General features: G+C 37.5%; 1 protein-coding gene across 1 annotated transcript in view; it reads left to right on the plus strand.

Annotated features, from left to right (window-relative positions):
- Nucleotides 1–23070, plus strand: part of BTBD8 (BTB domain containing 8) — a 107089-nt gene that overhangs the window by 18667 nt on the left and 65352 nt on the right. The window contains exons 3-4 of the mRNA XM_021690306.2: nucleotides 5831–6066; nucleotides 11103–11220. Of these exons, the coding sequence (XP_021545981.2) occupies nucleotides 5831–6066; nucleotides 11103–11220 (354 nt within the window). The remainder of the gene's footprint in view (nucleotides 1–5830; nucleotides 6067–11102; nucleotides 11221–23070) is intronic.

The following is a 23070-nucleotide window of genomic DNA, read 5'->3' on the forward strand; positions in this document are numbered from 1 at the left end:
TGGATCTTCTCATTGGTATATAAACATGGTATTTTATTCCCACTTTAAAAGTAACAGAAGCCTTTCCTGACCTCATTTCACTTCCAACTAATACTCTACCAGCTGGTACTCTAATGCTCTGCACCCTTTTACGTTAAAGCTCAAGAGTTATCTATTACACTGCCTCCAGTTCCTCTCCTATTCTCAGTCTTTTAAAAAACTGAGATAGAATTCACACACCTTAAAAGTCACCCTTCTAAACTGTATAATTCAGTCATCTTAGTATATTTACAGTGTTTTGCAACCACCAGTCTCCAATTCCAGAATATTTTCACCATCCTAAAAAGAAATTCTGTGCCCCCAGCAGTCACTTCCCACTCTCTCTTCCCCCAGTTCCTGGCAACCAATAATCTACTTTCTGTCTTTATGGTTTTGCCTATTCTGGGCATTTCATATAAGTAGAATCATATAGTACATGTCCTTTTATGTCCTGCTTTTTAAACTTAGTGTGATATTTTCAAGGTTCATTGATGTTGTGGTGTTTATCAGTTCTTCATTTGTTTTCATGGCTGAATATTTCATTGTATGGTGGATAAAGAGTCATCACGACCATCCTCAGGTTTGATGATTCGCTAGGACTCATAGGACTCAGCATATAGTCATATTCTGGGCTGTGATTTACTACAAAAGAAATAAAGAGAAAAGGAATATGGAGTGAAGTCCACAGGAAACTAGGCACAAACTTCCAAGAGTCTTCTCCCATTGGAGTCACACAGGACATGCTTAATTCCCCTAGTAATGAGTTTTGACAACACTTCTGAAATGTTGTCAACCAGGGGAGCTCATTAGAGGCTCAGTGCCCAGGGTTTTTACTAGGTGTTTGTCATGTAGGCATCCTGTGTCTATTGTGCATCCATATTCCAGACTCCTGGAAGGAAAGCAGGTGTTAAGCATAAACCATATTATTCGTATAAATGGTTTAGGCACAACGAGCCACACTTGTCATTTATAGAATGCCAGGAACACTCCTGAAACCATGTTCCCAGATACCAGCCAAGGGCCAACCTTATAATTAAGTCTTAAAAGATAGTGTCAGGACTGCTATATTAAATCTCTTCTGTACATATGGATATACCATATCCATTCATTGGTTGATAGACATTTGGGTGTTTTGACTTTTTGGCTGTTATGAATAATTCTACTATGAACATTCATGTACTGATTTTTATGTGAACATATGTTTTCATTTCTCTTGTGTTATATACCTAGAAGTGAAATTGCTGGGTCATATGGTAAACTTTTGAGGAAATGCCAGGCTCTTTTCCAAAGAGGCTACACCATTTTACATTCCTACCAGCATGTATGAAGATTCCAATTTCTCTACATTCTTGACAACACTTGTCATTTTGATTATAGTCACTATAGTGGGTGTAAAGTGGTATCTCATTGTGATATTGGTTTGTATTTCTCTGGTGGCTGTTGATGTTGAATATCTTTTCGTGTGCATATTGGCTATTATATATCTTCTTTGGAAAACTATAGAGTTTCTTTGCCCATTTTAAGTTGGGTCATTTGTCTTTATATTATTGAGATGTATTGTTTATATTTTGAAATTCTTTATATATTTGATATTCTGTACATAGTCTCTATATATGAATTTTATTCTGGGGCACCTAGGTGGCTCAGTGGGTTAAGTGTCTGCCTTTGGTTCAGGTCGTGATCCCAGGGTCCTGGGATTGAGCCCTGCACTGGCCTCCCTGCTCCATGGGGAGTCTGCTTCTCTCTCTACCTCTCCCCCTGCTCGTGTTCTCTCTCATGTGCATGCATGCGCATGCTCTCTCTCTCTCTCTCTCAAATAAAATCTTTTTCAAAAAAATTTTATTCTATAGGAAAGGATTTTAAAATTCTTTATATGTTCTAGATACAAGTCTCTTATCAGGTATGTGATTTGCAAACTCTTTCTCCCATTCTGTGAATTGTCTTTTAACTTTCTTCATAGTGTCTTTGAAAGTACAAAAGTTTATAATTTCTATGATTTTCACTTTATTTCTTTTTTGTTGTTGTTACTTGTACTTTTGGTGTTATGTGTAAAAAACCATTGCCTAATCCAAGGTCATGAAGACTTATACCCATGTATACTTTTTTAGTTCTTACATTTAGATCTTTCACCTATTCTGAATTAATTTTTGTATATAATTGTGAGGCTAGTATCCAGCTTTGTTCTTTCATATTTGGATATCCACTTATCTCAGCACCATCTTTTGAAGAGACTATTCTTTTCCTGTTGGATTGTCTGGACACCTCTAAAGGAAAAACACTTTACTGTGTGTCTCCTTTACTTTTTTTTTTTTTATTATGTTATGTTAATCACCATACATTACATCATTAGTTTTTGATGTAGTGTTCCATGATGCATTGTTTGCGTATAACACCCAGTGCTCCATTCAGTACGTGCCCTCTTTAATACCCATCACCAGGCTAACCCATCCCCCCACCCCCTTCCCTCTAGAACCCTCACTTTGTTTCTCAGAGTCCATAGTCTCTCATGGTTTCTCTCCCCCTCCGATTTTCCCCCCTTCATTTTTCCCTTCCTACTATCTTCTTTTTTTTTAAACATATAATGTAGTATTTGTTTCAGAGGTACAGGTCTGTGATTCATCAGTCTTAACACAATTCACAGCGCTCACCATAGCACATACCCTCCCCAATGTCTCCTTTACTTTTAATACTGTACTCATAGAATAATTCGTTTCTGACCCTTCTGGTCACCAAATGTGTGGGAGTTTTCCCCCACATCAAACAGTTCTGAGATTCTCCAGATACCAGCTGGGGGTCCTACCCATTTAATTCAATTCTGACACTACCTGGAGATATTATTAGATCCCACAGGTTAAGGATTTAGTCCCATGAGACTGTCCCAAACCCTTTTCACATGCAGTTGCAAGTCTGGGTTGTTCCCTGTGCTTCTGACCAACCAGCTATGAATTGAAGGGTCCCATGACTCCTTTCTCAAGTTCAATTAATTTGCTAGAACACAGAACTCACAGAACTCAGGAAAGGATTTTACTTACTAGATTGCCAATTTACTATAAAAGGATGTAACTTAAGAACAGCCAGATGAAAGAGATGGAAAGGGCGAGTATGTGGGAAGGGGTGTGGAGTTCCCATGCCCTCTCTGGGTGCACCACTCTCCCAGCTCCTCCATGTATTCACCAACCCAGAGGCTCACTGAATCCCATCTTTTAGGGTCTTTATGGAGGCTTTATTACTTAGGCATGATGGATGAAATCATTAGCCATTGATGATTAATTCAAACTCTCTTGCCAAGCAGCCCCATCCTTGGGGGCTTTCCAAATGTCACCTAGCTCATTAATGTAAACTCTGCTGTGGTTCAAAGGGCTTGTTATGAATAAGAAGAGCCATCCATTCCACTTCTATTGCCCTGGAGCTATTTCGGGAGTTGGGAACAAAGCTAAGCATTATAGCAAAAATGTCCCTATGACTCTTGCATAGGAAATTACAAGGGTTTTAGGAGATATGTGCCAGGAACAGTGGACAAAAGCCAAATATATATTTCATGTTATAAATCACAGTATCACCACACTGTTGTCAAAAGTTAGTTGCCCATATATGTAGTTCTATGCACTCAGTTCTGTTCTGCTGATCTATATGTTTATCCTCATGCCAGTACCACACAGTGCAGGTGACTGTAGCTTTGTAGGAAGCTTAGAATTTGGGAAGTATTAATCTTCCATCTTTGTTCTTTGTCAAGATTGTTTTGACTGTTCTGGGTCCCTTGCATTTTTTTTTTAAAGATTTTATTTATTCATTTGAGACAGAGATACAGAGAGAGAAAGAGAGAGAGCAGTCGAAGGGGGAGAGGCAGAGGCAGAGGGAGAAGCAGGCTCCCCGCTGAGCCAGGAGCCTGATGCAAGGCTTGATCCCAGGACCCCGGGATCATGACCTGAGCTGAAGGCAGACGCTTAACCATCTGAGCCACCCAGGCGCCCCTAGGTCCCTTGCATTTCTATTTGAATTTGAGGACTGACTTTTCCATTTCTGCAGAAAAGTAGTTGAATTTTGATAGATACTGCATTGAATAGAATCTGTAGAGCAATTCAGAGAGTATTGCCATCTTAATCTTAAATCATCTAGAATGTGTTTCCCTTTATATAATTGCTTGCAGCATTGTTTTATAGCTTTGAATGTATAAGTGTTATGCTTTTTTTGTGAAATATATTCTTAAGTATTTTATTTTTTTGATGTTATTGTAAATGGTACTATTTTCTAATTTCCTTTTAGACTGTTGATTTCTAGTATTTAGAAATATAATTGACTTTTGCATATTGATCTTGTATCCTGCAACCTTGTAGAACTTGTTTAACAAATAGGTTTTGGGGTGGGTTTCCAAGGATTTCTATATACAAGTTTGTCATTTGTAAATAGAGATAGCTTTAGTTATTCCTTTCCAATTCAGATGCCTTTTATTTCTTTTTCTTGCCTAATCCCCTGGCTAGAGCCTCCAGTTAAATGTTGAATAGAAGTAATGAGAACAGGCAGGCATCCTTTCTGATCTTAGAAGGAAAGTTTTCAGTCTTGTACCATTAAATATGATGTTAGCTGTGGGTTTTTCATAGATGTTCTTAATCAGATTGAGGACATTCCTTCTATTCCAAGTTTTTTGAGTGTTTCATCATGACAGGGTGTTGGATTTTGTCAAATGCTTTTTCTGCATCTATTGAGGTGATCATGTGGTTTTTGTCCTGTTGATATGGTGTCTTAGTCCTACTAAGAGGACTAAATTTAAAAGGTTTTATGATGTCTTTGGGCTGCTCTAAAAAAATACTACAGACTGGATGGCTTATAAACAACAAAAATTTATTTCTCACAGTTCTGGAGTGTGGAAGTCCAAGACCAGAGTGCCAGCATGGTAAGATTCTGTCTGGTGAAGACCCTATTCCGGGTTGTAAATGCTGACTTCTCACTGTGCCCTCACATGGTGGAAGGAGGTGAGGGATCTTTTTGGAGCCTCTTTTATAAGGGCACTAATCCCATTCATGAGGGCTCCACCTAAGTAACCTCTCAAAGGCCTCACCTCCTACCTTATATTACACTGGGCTTTAGGTTTCAACATACAAATTTTGAGGGTCTACAAACATTCAGACAATAGCATGTGACGTATAACATTGATTTTCATTTGTTTAGCTACCCTTGAATTCCTGAGATAAACCCCAGTTGGTCATGGTTTATAATCCTTTTATATGTTGCTAGATTCAGTTTGCTATTACTTTGCTAAGGAATTTTTTTTTCAACTATATTAATAAGAAATATTAGTCTATGGTTTTCTTTTCTTATGGTGCCTTTGTCTGCTTTTGTATCAGGATAGTAATGGCCTCAGAATGTGTTAAAAAGTGTTCTGTTTTCTATTTTTTGGAAAAGTTTGTGAAGGATTGGTGTCATTTCTTTAAACATTTGGTAGGTTCACCAGTGAAGCCACCTGTCCTGGATTTATGTTGTAGGAAGTTTTTGATTACTAATTCAATCTCTGTAGTTGGTATAGGTCTGCTCAGATACTGTTTCTTCTTAAGTCAGGTGGTAGTGTGTGTCTTTCTAAGAATTGTCCATTTTCTCTAGGTTATCTAGTTTGATGGCATTGTATATTCCTTTCTAACATTAAAATATTTCATAGACTACTTTTAAAACTTTCTGCTATTTGAGATCTTTTTCCAGTTAGTCCAGATAAAAATGGTTTTAAAATTATATAGTTGTATTATATGAAAGTAGCACTTGGGAAACTAGCTTTTAAGAATCACCAACATTATTTTCATTAATATTTTACATTTTCTTTTAGAATTGTATATTCATCAAACAGAAGCCTAAAAAACTATGAAGAGGAAATTCTTAGGAAAAAGATAGTAGAGAGGGGAGTACCACAAGAGAGATATGACTTCAGCTTTGGAAAGTGCACCGACAATGATGGAAGATCATCTGTAGAGTTCTTAGATAAAAAGTCATCTCCTTGTTCTCTTCTGAAGCATGAAGTTCCAGAGAATATCAGTGATGGAGAGGACAATTTAATTTCCACTGGTGAGGCTTTTTTTAGTGGATTTTTATACATTTTAATGCCATGAAAGTAACTATATTCTGATACAATTGGAGAAAAACGTACTTCAAAAATCAACTCTACTGATTTCTTTTTTATAGGCAAATGAAATAAAAGTAATTGAAAGTAAATGTAATAAAAGTAAGTGAAAGCAAATTTTTTATGGGTAAGTGAAAGTAATACTATAGTCAACTCCTAGTTTTCCCAAGCAATTGGAGATGGGGTTATTATGAATAAATTCACAGTTCTCCTCTTAAGCCTCCACATGTCATCATCCTTATTCTGATCCACACCAATAGAAGCTTTAGCAGACTATAGATTCAGTTCTGTTATAACACAATATATGTATTACTTAAAAAAACATGCAGCATAAAAATCATTATATTTTGTCATGACACAAAAAAATTACAATTTTGTTGTGACACATTTTAAAAAGATAGAAATCTAATAAAAATGGTATGATTTTACACATGTTGAGTTGTTAAGAAATACCTAAATACTACAATAAATATGGTAATTGACCTTGAAAAAGAACTTAAATTTGTTTGTGGAAGTGGGTGTCAGAAAGGTTGCAGCTTGTGAACTATTGTGAATTGGCAGAAGGAGGATGTTAAGGACATAGGAGTAAGTATAGATAGATATAAGTATAGATGATACAGAGATACAGTAATGGTAGATATTCTAACAGGAAACTTGAGATCTCTGGTCTATTTATTATTTACAGAGCATCTTAGTGCAAGTTCCCAACCTCCAGTCCCCGCAAGGTTCAGTGGTGAGGGCCTGATGTTACCCTGCATGTAGAGTGGGATTGCACCATAAGAGAGGAACACCAAAATTAGGAGACTTTCATAGGCTGCTGGCAGATCTGATAGAGATAGAGAGAGGGAAATAGATAGAGTAGGAGGGAGGGGTCTTTACTTTGGAAGGTAAATAAATCTTCCCTGGTGAAGAGAGAGGAAGGTAGCTTCACCACCCTGGAGTATAGGGAAATGGTTTTGAGGGGAAGAAAATCTGTAAATATTTCTGGAACCTCACAGTATCTCTAGCCTCCAAGGCATGTTTGTTCTTTAATCATTCTTTGTCCAGATTTTCCAGCGCTCTGCCCAGAAAAGTATGCTCTGCCTCAGACCATACAGAAACACAAAATATTCATTGAAAATGGTCTTCCAACAGTTGGTTATCTGCAATCAGATGGAAATTTGTTAACACCAGATATGGAGGATGTAGGTCATAACATATGCAGTGAACTGAGGTATCTGGTAGATGTTTAAGGTGTTTGTGTATGTTTTATGTATTCTTATATGGTTCCGTTCAGGTGGGTGCAGTTTTTTTTGCAGTGACCTAGTATTTCTTGTGAATGAGCTGCAAGGAAGTGAAATGCACGTAAGCAAATGAAAATTTCACATCATGTTCAAATTGTTCCCTAATATATCAGTTGTGTTAGATCAAACTGATATTTTAAAAACAAGCATTGTAGCAGAATTGAATGTATATGAAAGTATGTTAACTGAAAGATTTTATTATTGATATTTAGTACAACAATAATAATAACCAAACTGACTTAAGCCCACTTAGAATCCTTGTATGTACGTTAACAGTATCTAACTATGGTGAATGAATGAATGGATGTCTCTTCTAAGCTTTGAGGTAGATCCATTCGTATAGTTTATCTCATTTGGTCTCAGATAACTCTAAGAAGTAAGTGGCTGTAGGCTGATTTTTACAGATGAGAACTCTAAGTATAAGGGACTTTCTCAAGGCCACACAGATATAGCAGTTGGCCAAGCTGATATTTAGTACCCATTTTTCCTGTCTCTCATCTAGAGTTCTGCCACAGTCCCACAGCAGCCCATTAAAGTGGCCAAACACATTGCGAATGTAAGTGAAAAGAGCTCATTTACCCCTCAACCCCCTGTCTTTGAACTACTTTCTCCATTCCTCCATGGAAACCCCCATGTTTACCAGTTTATCAGATACTTGTTGTCCGAATCTTACTAACTTCTTTGCAAGCTTTCCTACTGTCAATGTCACCTTCCTTGAAACTTCCTGTGTTCTATGACCCTGTGCTCCCCAATGATACATAACCCCCTAGAGGGCAAACACATATGGAATGATTCTGTACTCCAGGCACAAGGGATACAAAGTGAATAGCGTTTACATCCATCAGGTCCTACACACAACAGGAAGTTAGCACCTTATTTAAGTAATCTCTACACCCAACATTGGGCTTGGACTCATAACCCTAAAATCAAGAGTCTCATGCTTCTCCAACTGAGCCAGCCAGGTGCCCCTCTCTTAAATATTTTAAATACTTCTCTTCTTTATCCTCCTACCATTTCTTAATTTCAAGTCTTTGCAATTTTTCTTGAGCATTTGCACCCCAGCTAGTTGCCAGGCCTCTCATTGTGCCACCCTCCATTTATACTGTGTAGAACAATATTTGTTAACTGCAGGTCTGATCACGGCACTCCCCTTATTAAAATTCTTCAGTTGTTTCCCATAGCCTTAATATAAATCCCAGGTTCTTTCCAGTGACATAAGGAAATTTGTGAACTGGCTCTTGCCTAGAACTCTGCTGCTGCTTCTCTTCACAACGCCCTCCCACCCTTTGAGCTCTAGTCTTACTGAATTACTTGGTGTTTCCCCCAAAGAACTGTATTCTTGCACTTGCTGTTTCTTCCTGGAATGCCATTCTAATTATCACATATTTTTTAAAGATTTTATTTTTAAGTAATCTCTACACTCAGCATGGGGCTTGAACTCACAACCCTGAGATCAAGAATCACATGCTCTGCTGACTGAACCAGCCAGGCGCCCCCTAATTATCACATTTTTAAATGGAATATTGATTTTGCATTAGGTTTTGAATGTTTAAGAGTGAACAAAACAGATAGAGTTCCTGTCGTGCAGTCTAGGAGGAGATATAGTCAGATGGATTATGCACAGAGTGTGATGAGGACACAGATAAGGCACATTTTACCTGGACTTAGCATCCAGAGAAAGCTACATGAAGGGAGTGATGTCTGAGTTGAATCTCAGGGAAAAAAGCAGGAGTTAACCAGGCAAAAAGAATTTAGGGGAGAAGTATTCCAGGCAAAGGAAACAACATGCTTAGAGGCAGAGAGACCTCAGGCACATAGCAAATTTTAAAGACTGGAAGTAGTTTATTGTGGGACTAGGGTGGAGTAGGGGACAAGAATGGTTACAGTGAGAGATGAGCCTGGAGATATAAGCAGAAGCCAGATTATTGAAAGCCTTATATAAAGGATGACCTTATTTCTTATTGTCCAAATTGGGATACTTTTGAAAGAGTAAAAAGTGCAGAATTATTATTGTGGTCAATAATTATTCTGGGGCAACAGGCATTAGCTGGGACTGTCCCAGGCAAACCAAGACATGTGGTCACCTTCCTTATAAGCCATTTTGGAGAGTTTGGGTGGTACTATTTGGCAGGCTTCTGGAGTATAAGCAGAACAAGATTATGGTAAAGTGGAATGAAGACTTGAGCTTGAGGAACATTGAGTTTGGGATTTCTCTGACTGTGGGTTTTTTTCTTTGACCACTTCTGACACCAAAATGTGTGTGTGTTTTTTCCCCCTACACCAACTAATTCTCCAATATCAATTGGGTATCCAGCAATTCAATTCTGACACTAAGGTTTATCCTGTTATGCAAGGTAATAGTCATATGCTCAGTCTTCCCCCTGTCATCCTGCCCTGGACAGCTGTGGCCCTCCAGGCTCTGAGAGCTCAGGCTAGTCCCCAACCACCTGCATAGTGAGGAGCTGGATGTTGTGGGGCCTGGTAAATCATTGTAAGACTGGCTTTTACTATTTAAAAAAATGGAGAGAGCCATATGGTTTTGAACTGAGACGGCTCATGATTTGGATTACATTTTTAAAACATGCCTCTGTTGGGCTCAAGAGTGGTAGATGTGTTGGGAAGTTATTGCAGAGATCTAGGTACAAGATGATAGTGGCTTAGGGCGCCTGGGTGGCTCAGTTGGTTGGGCGACTGCCTTCGGCTCGGGTCATGATCCTGGAGTCCCTGGATCGAGTCCCGCGTCGGGCTCCCTGCTCGGCGGGGAGTCTGCTTCTCCCTCTGACCCTCCCGCCTCTCATGTGCTCGCTCTCATTCTCTCTCTCTCAAATAAATAAATAAAATCTTAAAAAAAAAAAAAAAAAACTCTTAAAAAAAAAAAAAAAAGATGATAGTGGCTTAGACTGGGGTGGTAGCCATGGAGATACTGAGTCGTGGTTGGATTCTGGATCTCTCTTGATATCAGAGCCAATGATGACATTGTGGTTTATAAATATATAAATTTATAAATTTGTAAATTTGGTTGGTGGGAATCTGTCCCCAGTGACGGATTCTCACCAGATGTATTGACTAAAGTTTCTGGACTGACAAAGCTATGATATACAGTGTAGTAATTTTTAAAATATAAACATGTTTTATATTTCACTTCTCACTTTCTGAATGATGAATCTTTTGAAGTAGAGATACTTTTAAAAATATTTATTTTCTTTATTTTTCTATACTGTATATAGTACTAAACTCATAGTAAGTGCTCCATAAATCCCATTGATTTTAGTTGAATATATATTGGCTCAAATGTCATTTTCATTTTCACCAAAAACTCATGAACAAGAATAGGAAGGTAATGAAAAAGGGTATCAAAATTGGAAAATTTTCTGACTTCCTATGTCGGATATTCATTCAGTGGCTTCAATTTTGGTGTATAATTTTGTGATAATATTACCTATATTTAACTATAAATCTGTATTCAAAGGTATATTTATATTTAAGTTAAGTTGAAATTTATTTTTCAAAGCAAGATAGAGATGATTTTAATATTGTTTTATTTTGAATTTACTAGTTAAATATTGTAGTTACTATTGCTCTCTCTTAGTAGCTAATCAAGATAACTGTGGAAAAACCTTTAGTAATATTAAAACACAAAATTTTTGGATATTTATAATAAAGAAACTATTTTTTAGTTTTGTTTTTCTCTTTTAAAGATAATTGTGACTTGGATCCTGCATCTGAATTAGGAGAAGATTTATTGAAACTTTACGTGAAACATTATTGCCCAGATATTGATATTTATGTTGATGGAAAAAGTTTTAAAGCTCACAGGTAAATAGGCACTTGACTGATTTGGTGTCTTGGTTGTGAAAGTAAAGTTTAAAAGCGTGGCTGTCTCTTCCTAGCACAGTGGTTTTCAAGCTCTGATTCACAAAAGTCATGGGTTTCATGGTGATGCCTCAGGGGACCCGTGACAGGGGAAGGGGTTGGACATCAGGCAGGGTTTTCTGCCCGCAGGTTCAGCCAGGCTCACATGCCCCCTTCCAGACATGTGCACATGTTTCAACCAGAGCAGATCTCTGCTTTGTATTGGGTGTGAACCTAAGATTTCATTAGAAGAAAATATTCTGTTGCTAAAATAGGTTTGAAAGCCACTATCAAAGAAAATATAATTAAATGCAGTTTTTAATTTCACAGGCATTATAGTATTGAAAATGATTATTTCTACATGAATGACATGTATTTTCTCTAGTTGCATTTTGGCTCAAAGTCTTTGATTCAGAATAGATATTCTTATGAATAGCATTGATTAGAAGGCTTAATATTTCAATGTACTTTTTAAAAACCATTATTATGCTTTAGAATTGGGTTGCTTAGACATTCTAGGCTTTTAGATTTCAAATTAAAGCCTGTTCTTTTTTGCAAGTAACTAAAATGTGCTTCAAAGAAGAAAAAATTTTAATAAATACAGATTTTCTTTTGGAACTCAAGGGAAAGAAATACAGCTGGGCCTCACAATGGACAAGAAATGGAACCAGAAGACTGAGGAACCCAGTGTTTTTCCTCCCTCTCTTTGTGTTTCAGATAGAATGTTGATAAGTTATTCTGGTGCTCCTGAAGAGGAAGAACCAGGTTATTTGCAATGGCAAGAACCAGTCTTCTAGGTTCAAGGATACACAATCTTAGTGAAATTAGCAATGGGTTTAGATTACAGGAATCTACCATGCCAAAACTAGTGATGTTTGTGCTCCCAAAAATCATATTGGCTTTGCCAGTTAATTGACAGCAGTACATCGCTAAACTCTAGGATTACTAGTTTCAGTCAGACTATTTACCATTCAGAATTTGAGTTTTTCTCTTGGGAACATGTATTTTGTAATTATAAGTACATATGCACATTTTTCTAATTTTTATGAAATCTGTATTACATATAGTAAAATACAGGGTGTAATACAGATTTATTAATATATATTCCATATCATGGATATATATTTCCCAAATCGTGTGTATGTGTGTTTCTTTGCTTCTTTGATTCTTTTTGGGGGGGCGCAATGCAATTTTATTTTATACATTAATTTTATTTTGTGTTCTGGTTTTTCTTGAAACCACAGGGGCATTGTACCAAAGTTTTACTTATAGAGCCCTAAGGTTATTGTCATACAGGGAAAGCAAGACCTTATGATCATTTGCAATATATCCTCAAACAGTGTCTATATTTGGCCTCTCTGTGTGCTGCCTGAGAGTGGACTATGTTTTAGGAGCTGGATCTAGAATATTAGGTTTGTATTCCAGAAGAGTTCTTGCTCACATGTCTGGTTTATTTTGTTCACCTAGCAATAAAAAATAAGTATATATTAACTAGAAAGGTAATTTCCTGAGCATATATTCTAAGAAGATCTGTCTTAAGTTTTTCTACTTTGTTAGTATACTTATATGAGTTACAGTGGCAAAACCTAAATCTCAAGATTATCTTCCTAGTCCAAACTTAAATAACTCTCTGTTTAGTACATAATAATTTTATTATTCAATTTAAGGAATATTTTGTCAGTAGTTTGGAAGACATACATTCATGTCATGTAGTTTAGAGCCCAGCATCAGAACTTTCTGAATCCTTCTAAATGATCAGTGTCAGCATTTATCCTAGTGATGTGGCTAAAAATCCATTTGCGATATGGCTGTTTTAATTTTTAAATTATATGGACTCATCTATTGAAAGATCAATGCGAGTACTCATAAATACCAGAATTTATTATCAGAATTACATTCACATTAGGGCTCTATTTTATAACCGCTTAGTTTGCTAGCTTAATAGGTCCAAATTGCTGTGGTAATGAGGTAGTTTCTTCTTTTCTTGAGTCCCGTCTTTCTCTCATGCTCTCTCTTCATAAACATCCCTGATACCTGGTTCTTCCAAGATATGTCTCTGGTTGCTAGTTGCTCTGTCAGTCTTTATCTTGATTCCCAGCTTAATGCCTGGAGTCCTTGATATGCTGCAGTACAGTCTGATGTCAGTCACTTGCTTGTGGTGGCACAATTAAACCAAAGAAGTTATTTTATAACAGAGTGGTTAAAAGTGTGTGAACTGTGTGTGGAGCCTTTCTGCCTGGGTTTGAATTCTAGCCCTACCATCTTTTAGCTCTGTGAATTTGGGCAGTTTAACCATTCTGTGCTTTAACATCCTTATCAAACATGGGTATTCTCAAAGTACTCATCTCACAGGGTGACTATGAGGATTAAATTACTTTAAAGGACTATATAGGTGTTTGCTATAATCATCCAGGCAATAGGCCTTTGATGATAAGCTTTTGTGTAGATGGTAGCAACAACCTGTAATCACTTATGTGGGGCAAGTAAAGAAATATGGTTTGAATCACTTGCATTTCCCCCCAATCCAAAGATGGGATAGCAGTATGCCTCCAGGTAAAGTCACATTTACTTTACTCTTCTCCATCTACATAGGCTTTTTCCCCTCTGAAGCATATTCTTCACTCTTCCCACATCTTTGTCCTTGTCTATCTCCAATACTTCTACTTAAAGGAGAAATGAAGAGAGCTCTTTTTATTTGAGGGGGGGTTATAATAAAAGGAGGACCCCTTAGAGTTCATTGATCCTGTTAGTTATGTTACTCCTTTTCTGAGTATTGCTTCCTGGGACACTACTATACATTACCCTCTTTTGTAGACCTCTGTAACATTACTTTCCTGCCTAAATTGCTTTCAATCACCAGATGAATACCATCTGGATATTGTACATTTCAGTTTTCCTTTATTTCCTCCTGTCCTCTTCAGCCTACCCCTAAGTTTGTACCTGGTGCAGTCTACTGCGGATCTCACATTTTATGGCATTATTTATTATGTAGTGTTTCCTGAGAGAAATTGTGAATCTGTTAAATTTTTAAGATAGTCTGTTTGTTGTACTTCTGTGTTCCATTATTAAGATTTTTTGGGGGGCTGCTTTATTGAAAAAGCATGGCAGTGATTCCTGATTTTAGCTTTGACACTCAATCTGATAGCCTTTCCAAAATACCTTTCTTTTTTTTTCTTTCCAAAATACCTTTCATTTCAGTGTCTGATATTATACCATTAGGCTTTCATTCATTAAGTTAAAGTGTTCAACTCCCCTTTAAAATGTAGTTTTTTTCTGAATATTTAGCAAATTGACACTCAGGAGGTCAATGTTCTATTTTGTGCCATAGTATTAATCAGTTATATGTTCAGCTGAAAGCTTTTTCAGAAGTGTATAGTTTAGTAATTCAGAAGTCAGTCTTTCTGGGTTTAGATTCTGACTCCACCATTTATGGAATCGTTGAGAAGTTGCTTAATGTCTTCAAGTCTCAATTTCTTTATCCATGAAAAGAATAATAGTAATTATAGCATAGGATGGCTGTGAGGATTGAATCAGGTAATGCACACAAAACACAATAGCTGGCACGCTATAAGCTTTCAATAAATGTTAGTTGCTATAAATATGTATTAGGTTACCTGTTGTACCTGATTTTATAGTGGAGTTTCGCTAACTATGGCTCAAATCTGGTCACTGCCCTCTTTTTATATAGAACAACAAAAAGACAAGCATATGCAACAGTAACCTGTAAAGCCTGATATTTATATCTGATATTATCTGTCCCTTTATAGAAAAAGTTTGCTCTCTTACTTGGGATTTGCCAGGAAGATTGCCAGGAAGCCTTAATGAAATAATGATAATAAAATTCCAAATTACCATGCAATAAAGTGAGTCACTACCATCTTAGTATTAATTACTTTGTTAGTGATAAATGGTCAACCCTGTCCACTTGTGAGGTTTGATGTGGTAATAATAGAGGGGAAAGAGATAAAATTCCTTGGTGCCACAGGTCTTTGAGATATGTCGCAGCGGGGAACCAAAGCTGAAGGCTCTGGGTGCCTGAAAGGAAACAAACCACCTGCAGTAGAAACTCCTTAACTGAACTTGACTAAAACTGCTCTTCACATATTCTCTATAGAACATGCTAACAGCACAGTAGGCAGAACTGTGAAAGCTTAGGAGGCCCTTCTCTAGTGTACTTACACTTTTCCGGTCCTGTCATTGAGTTTGTGTCTTCCAAAGGTCACTTGGGTTGTTCCCAAACCTATTTAATGCCATTTAACTTCTTATTTTCACAGCATAACTCAATGAAATATCAAATAAACCAATGATACAAGAAGTATGAAAGAGTTATTGTGGGGTGCCTGGGTAACACAGTTAAGTGTCTGACTCTTCATTTTGGCTCAGGTCGTGATCTCAGGGTCACAGGATCAAGCCAAGTCAGACTTCACACTCATCAGGGAGTCTGCTTGAGATTCTCTCTCCCTCTCCCGCTCGTGCTCTCTCTCTCTAAAATAGGTAAATAAATCTTTTAAAAAATTACCTAAAAAAAAAGTTATCATTCCAGTGGAAACTAAAGTGATGTGAAGATCTAATAAAAAAGGCACACTTTAAAAAATTGCTATTGAATTTAGTATAGATGAACAATATAAAAGTTTGAGGGGAAATTATAAAAATCTAAAATGATTCTATACTTCAGTTGCTTCGCAAAAGTTTTAGATTTCATTCTTCATTTTAGAGAAATTTGAATTAGAAATTATAGATGTATATATATGTATAGCTTTTGTGAGAAATAAGAGGCTCTAGTCAGTGAACTCACATTAAAAAAGGGATTGGCCTTACGGTGAAAGATTGTGAATGAATGCATATGTGTTGTTGTTTTTTTTTTTTAATAATTGGCAGGTGTTTTATTGAGATACGGTTTTTGGAAGTGGGAGAAACGTTCTAACTGGTCTTCAGGTACATTTGTCAGTGATTGGTTGGCTGCAAGCGAGTAAGCAAACAGTTTGGAGAATTTCAAAAGAGAAAGGATTGTTCAGTGTTAGGGGTAGAGAGTTTTTTTTTGAGACTGCTTATTCCCTGCAAGAAGTTAGGGTCATTATCAAGTGGATACTGGTAGTGTTCTCCCCATAAAGAGTTTGGAAGTTTTTTAGCATACTTCCACCTATATGATTTGGAATTTCTGGAGTTGTTTTAATGCTCAGTAAAATGATTTTTTTTTTAACTGAAGTATAGTTGACATATAATACTAGTTTCAAGTGCATAACAGTGATTTGACAACTTATACATTATGCAATGTTCACCACAATAAATACAGTTACCACTGTCCCCATACACAGTTATTACAATATTACTGACTATATTTCCTATGCTGTCCTTTTCCATATTTATATTTTTAAAAGATTTCATTTATTTATTTGACCGATAGACACATAGTGAGAGAGGGAACACAAGCAGAGGGAGTTGGAGAGGGAGAAGCAGGCTTCCTGCCCAGCAGGGAGCCTGATGTGGGGCTCGATTCCAGGACCCTGGAACCATGACCTGAGCTGAAGGCAGACGCTAAATGACTGAGCCACCCAAGTGCCCCTCCATATTTATTTTTAAGTTATTATAAAATGATTATGATATACACAAATAATTTTTTAAATTCTCTCAATTTTTTTGATTAACCAAAAACTGTCAGTTCTAAAGAGGGCATCCATTACACTTTGCAAATAATTTTTTAACTTAGGAAAGGCTAATCTTATGAAAGCTATAATCAATGGATGTCAAAATGGATGTCTTAAGAAAAAGCTCTTAAAGTTTATGTTCTCTAAGGTGTTTGCAAAGAAGTGCAATGGGTATAGTCACAGCTCTATAAAAAGTTTGGATTCACTACCCTGGGTTTAACCTTTATTTAGTTATATAGAATTAAAAGTTTAAAAAGTATTCTTGGAGCAAGAGCACTTAAAAAAAAAAACAAAACAAAAACAGTCCTAGTAAAAAGTTCCTTCTTTAGAGCTTCTCTGAGTAATCCAGGCCATTCTGCCTGGAGTAGTGAATCTAGTTCAGCTAACATCAGGAAGTATTGAATAGCAAGCAATGTACTAAAGCAAGAGCAAGGGGGAAATTAGGGCATCTTGACAGAGCCAGAAGCAGCCTTGTCAGTTGAGATTAAATTTAATCGAAAGGAGAAAATGTTTTTTGGCATATTGAAAAATGAAAAATCTGGCAAAGATTTTTAATACACCATGCCATTTATAGCACTTTTTTTTAAATGTGGGCTCCACGCCCAGCATAGAGCCCAACATGGGGCTTGAACTCATGACCCTGAGATCAAGACCTGAGCTGAGATCCAGAGTCAGATGCTTAACTGACTGAGCCACCCAGGTGCCCCCTACAGCATTATTTTTTTTAAACTGAGGCTTGTATCCTTTTTTTTTTTTTTTTAAAGATTTTATTTATTTATTTGAGAGAGAATGAGAGAGACAGAGAGCACATGAGAGGGGGGAGGGTCAGAGGGAGAAGTCCCCCGATGCGGGACTCGATCCTGGGACTCCAGGATCATGACCTGAGCCGAAGGCAGTCGCTTAACCAACTGAGCCACCCAGGTGCCCGGCTTGTATCCTTATTAAGTAAGAATGTTTTCTAAGTTTCTGTCCTAAAGTCAGGGCAATTATTTAAGTCTCAGATGCTTTTAATCTTACTTAAATGGAAATAGCATGCTGTGTTAGTGCAAATCTTCAGAGAAGCAGACATGAGATGGAGGTTAGACTTGCAAGAAATGTGTTAGGGTAAACACATGTGAGAGAACATGGAAAGGAATCCAGAGGTGACTGAAGGAGCTGTCAAACTGCAGTATTGATCTGACCGTGATGGAAGGAGAAGGGGAAAGAAGGAAGCTTGAGTAGTAGCTTCTTAGGCTGCAGTGCAGTTCTGAGGAAAATCAGCAGACTGTTAGAAAGTCCCCAGGCCAAAGTCACCCATCAGAAAAGGCCCTGTCTCTCTGAAATAGGCCTGCCTAGTGTCCCTGATGTGCTCGTCACTGGCAGGGAACAGCCTGTGAGAAAGTGGCCTTGGGACCCATGTGGTACTGAATGCAGAGTGCTCTACTGGGGCCACTGGTCAGTTATGCAGTCAAAGATCAGAGGCTGCCACACTTGGAAGTTATGACGTGCTATATATTTATACAGGCATACCTCCTTCTATTGCATTTGGCTTTATTGTGCTTTGTAGATAGTATGGTTTTTGTTGTTGTTATTGTTTTTTACAAATTGAGGGTTCATGGCAACCCTGCAACAAACAAGTCTATCAGTGCCACTTTACCAACTGCATTTGCTGACTTCACGTCTCTGTGTCACAGTTTGATAATTTTTGCAATATTTCAAATTTTTTCTTTATTATATTTGTTGTGGTGACCTGTGATCAGTGATCTTTGATATTATTATTGTAATTGTCCTGGGGTGCCATGAACTGCACCCATATAACATGGCCAACTTAATTGATACGTGTTATGTTTGTTCTGACTTCTTTCCCAGTCAGCCATTCCCTCATCTTTCTCCCTCTCCTCAGGCTTCCCTATTCCCTGAGACACAACAGTATTGAAATTAGGCCAGTTAATAACCCTACAATGGACTCTAAGTATTCAAATGAAGGGAAGAGTTGCACATCTCTCACTTTAAATCAAAAGCTAGAAATAATTAAGCTTGGTGAGGAAGGCATGCTGAAAGCCAAGACAGGCTGAAAGCTAGGCCTCTTGTGCCAAACACTTAGCCAAGTTGTGAATGCCAAGGAAAAGTTCTTGAAGGAAATTAAAAGTACTACTTCAGTGAACAAACAAATGTTAAGCAAAATGGCCTTATTTTTGGTATGGAGAAAGTTTTAGTGGTCTGGATGGAAGCTCAAACCAGCCATCACATTCCCTTAAGCCAAAGCCTAATTCAGAGCAAGGCCCTAACTTTCTTTAATTCTGTGAAGACTAAAAGAGGTGAGGAAGCTGCAGAAGAAAATTTTGAAGCAAGCAGAGGTTGGTTCATGAGGTTTAAGGAAAGAAATTGCCTTCATAACAAAAGTGCAAGGTGAAGTACCAAGTGCTGATGTAGAAGCTGCAGCAAGTTATGCAGAAGATCTAGCTAAGATAATTCATGAAGGTGGCTACACTAAACCACAGATTTTCACAGATTTTATTCTGTTGGAAGAAGATGCAATCATATTTGCAAATGACATACCTGATAAAGGGTTAATATCCAAAATCTATAAAGAACTTATCAAATTCAACTCCAAAAAAACCCACAAATAATCCAGTTAAGAAATGGGCAGAAGACATGAATCGGCATTTTTCCAAAGACACAGATCGCTAACAGACACATAAAAAGATGCTCAACATCACTCATCATCAGGGAAATACAAATCAAAACTACAATGAGATACCACTTCATACCTGTCAGAATAGCTAAAATTAACAGTACAGGAAACAGCAGATGTTGGTGCAGATGTGGAGAAAGGGAAACCCTCTTACACTCTTGGTTAAAATGCAAACTGGTGCAGCCACTCTGGAAGACAGTATAGAGGTTCCTCAGAAAGTTAAAAATAGCGCTACTCTACGATCCAGCAATTGCACTACTAGGTATTTACCCAAAGGATACAAAGATACAGATTCGAAAGGGCACATGTGCCCCAATGTTTATGGCAGCATTATCAACTATGGCCAAATTATGGAAAGAGCCCAAATGTCCATTGACTGATGAATGGATAAAGAAGATGTGGTGTATATATACACAATGGAATATTACTCAGCCATCAAAAAGAATGAAAGCTTGCCATTTGCAACGACATGGATGGAGCTGGAGTATGGTGCTAAGTGAAATAAGTCAGAGAAAGACAAATACCATATGATTTGACTCATGTGGAATTTAAGAAGTGAAACAGGTGAACATAGGGGGGAAAAAGAGGTAAACCAGGAAAAGGCTCTTTTTAATTATAGAGAACAAACTGAGGATTACTAGAGGGGAGGTCGGTGGAGGATGGGTTAAATGGATGATGGATATTAAGGAGGGCACTTGTTGTGATGAGCACTGGGTTGTATATGTAAGTGATGAATCCCTAAATTCTACTCCTGAAACTAATATTATACTATATGTTAACTAATTGGAATTGAAATAAAAACTTGAGACTAAAAAAAAAGATGCAGTGCAATCTAGAACCTTCTGGGCTAGAGAGGAGAAGTCAGTGCCTGTCTTCAGAGCTACAAAGGACAGACTAACTCTCATTGAGACCTACTGCTCAGAAAAAAAGATTTCTTTTAAAATATTGCTATTCATTGACAATGCACCTGATCACCCAGGAGCTCTGATGGAGATGTACAACCAGATTAATGTTGTTTTCATGCCTGCTAACACAACATGCCTCTCTCTCCCTCTCTCCCTCCCCACTCATGCGCACTTACTTGCTCTCTTTCTCTTAAAAAAAAAAATGCTTTGTCTGTTAATTCCATCATCTCTTTCATTTCTGGGTCTGCTTCTATTGACTGCTTTTTCTCCCTTTATAATTAACATTTGCTACTTCTTTAAATACCTAGAATTTTTTATTACATAGTGGATGTTATATTGTTGAGTGTTTGAATTTTGTTGTCTAAAAGTGTTGAAGTATGTTTTAGCAGGTAATTTAGTTATTGTGGATCAGCTTTATCTTTGAGACTTGTTTTTAAATTTTGTTAAGGTGGATCTAGTGTTGCCTTTGCTCTAAATGTTATATAGCTCGTCTACTGGGATGTCACCCTTCTGGGAGCTTCCTTAGCGCTCCAAGTATTCAATTCTGGCTGGAAGGAACTTGAATGTTGGCCAGCTCCCTGGCCTTTATTCTTTGCCTGGCTTCATGGAGCTTTACCCTATATATGTTCAGATTATATTCAGACAAAACCTAATTCCTCTAATTTCTGGAGCTCTTTTTCTCATAACTCCCTCTTCCATAGTACTATGTCTCATAAATCCCAGCTGACTCATCCTCCTGAAGCTCCTATATTAGTCTTCTGAGCTCAGTAAGACAACCAGGCTCTTCTTGTGTTTGTCCTCCCTATGCCATAATCTAGAAATTGTTTCTAGGAAGAAAAAGCATCATGACTGTAGGGCTTACCTCATTGGTTTTCCTTCTCTTAAGGATCAGTCCTGTACTTCCTTTTTCCCCCAGTGTCATATTTTATTCTTTTAATCACTTTTCTACTTGTTAATATAGAAAAGCTTTCATTTTTATTTTTTATTTTTTTTAAGATTTTATTTGAGAGAGAGAGAAAGAGCACAGCAGGGGGAGAGGCAGAGGGAGAGGGAGAAGCAGAGTACCTGCCAAGTAGGGAGCCCGATGTGGGACTTGATCCCAGCACCCTGGGATCATGACCTGAGCCAAAGGCAGATGCTTAACAACTGAACCACCCAGGCGCCCCAGAAAAGCTATCTTTCAAAAGTGGAAGAAGAATCCCTAATTTTTTTCTTAATATACTTTATTTCTTAGAACAATTTTATTTTTTTATTTTATTTTTTTTAAGATTTTAAAAATTTATTTGACAGAGAGAGACACAGCGAGAGAGGGAACACAAGCAGGGGGAGTGGGAGAGGGAGAAGCAGGTTTCCCGCGGAGCAGGGAGCCCGATGCGGGGCTTGATCCCAGGACCATGACCTGAGCCGAAGGCAGACGCCCAACGACTGAGCCACCCAGGCGCCCCTCTTAGAACAATTTTAAATTTACAGAAAAACTGGGAACAGTACAGAGAATTCTCGTATGCCTCCACACTCAGTTCCCATATTATCAACATCTTATATATACATTTAGAATAGTACATTTGTTACAAGTAATGAACCAACACTGAGACATTATCATTAACTAAAGTCCATAGTTTATTCAGAATTCTTTAGTTTTTGCCTGGTGTCCTTTATTCCCCTGGGGTCCCATCTGGGATGCCACATTACATTTAGTGGTCATGTCTCCTTAGGCTTCTCTTGGCTCTAACATCTTCATAGAATTTACTTGTTTTTGATGACCTTGACAGTTTGAGCTCTGGGCAAGTATTTTGTAGAAATGTTCCTCAATTGGAGTTTATCTGATTTTTTTCATCATTAAATAGGTTATAGGTTTTGGTGAGAAAGTTCAAAAGGATAAAATGTCATTCTTATTACATCATTTCATGGGTACATGTAATCATCATTAGACTTATCACTGTTTATGTTAACCTTGATCACCTGGCTAAGGTAGTTTTTGTTTGATTTTTGCACTGTAAAGTCGTTCCCATCACCATCCCCAAAGTTACTTCCAACCCATCTCCCAATTGCACACTGTACTCTCTGGAAAGAAGTAACTGTATATAGTCCACACTTAAGGGATGGGAGTTATGGCTCACCTTCTTGAGGGAATAGTATCTATCTAAATTATTTGGAATTCTTTTGCACAAGAAATTTGCCTCTTTCTCCCCATTTATTTATTCAGTCATATCTGTGTATCATCGTATGGATTAATATTTATTTTGTACTTGGACTTATATTTTGTGCTTGGTTTGTACTTTTGCTTATTTTGTACTTTGGCTTATTTATTTTGTTGCTGAAATTGTTCCAGCTTTAGCTACAGGAGCTCTTTCAATTTGTTCTTATGTCCCTTTGACAATCCCCCACATCATTGTGTGTGTGTGTGTGTGTGTGTGTGTGTGTGTGGTATTTCCTTACTTTTTGACACTAAAAATGCTCTAAGCTCATCTGCCCTCGAACCAACCATTTCTCTAATGAACCCTGGTTCTTTTATTCTGATGGTATTAGAAACTAATATCTGGATACTGGGTGTGCTTGTTGCTGTTTCTTTTAGGTTACTCAGCTGACAGAG

This window comes from Neomonachus schauinslandi, chromosome 4, assembly GCF_002201575.2.
Source record: "Neomonachus schauinslandi chromosome 4, ASM220157v2, whole genome shotgun sequence".
Classification (NCBI taxonomy): Eukaryota; Metazoa; Chordata; class Mammalia; order Carnivora; family Phocidae; genus Neomonachus; species Neomonachus schauinslandi.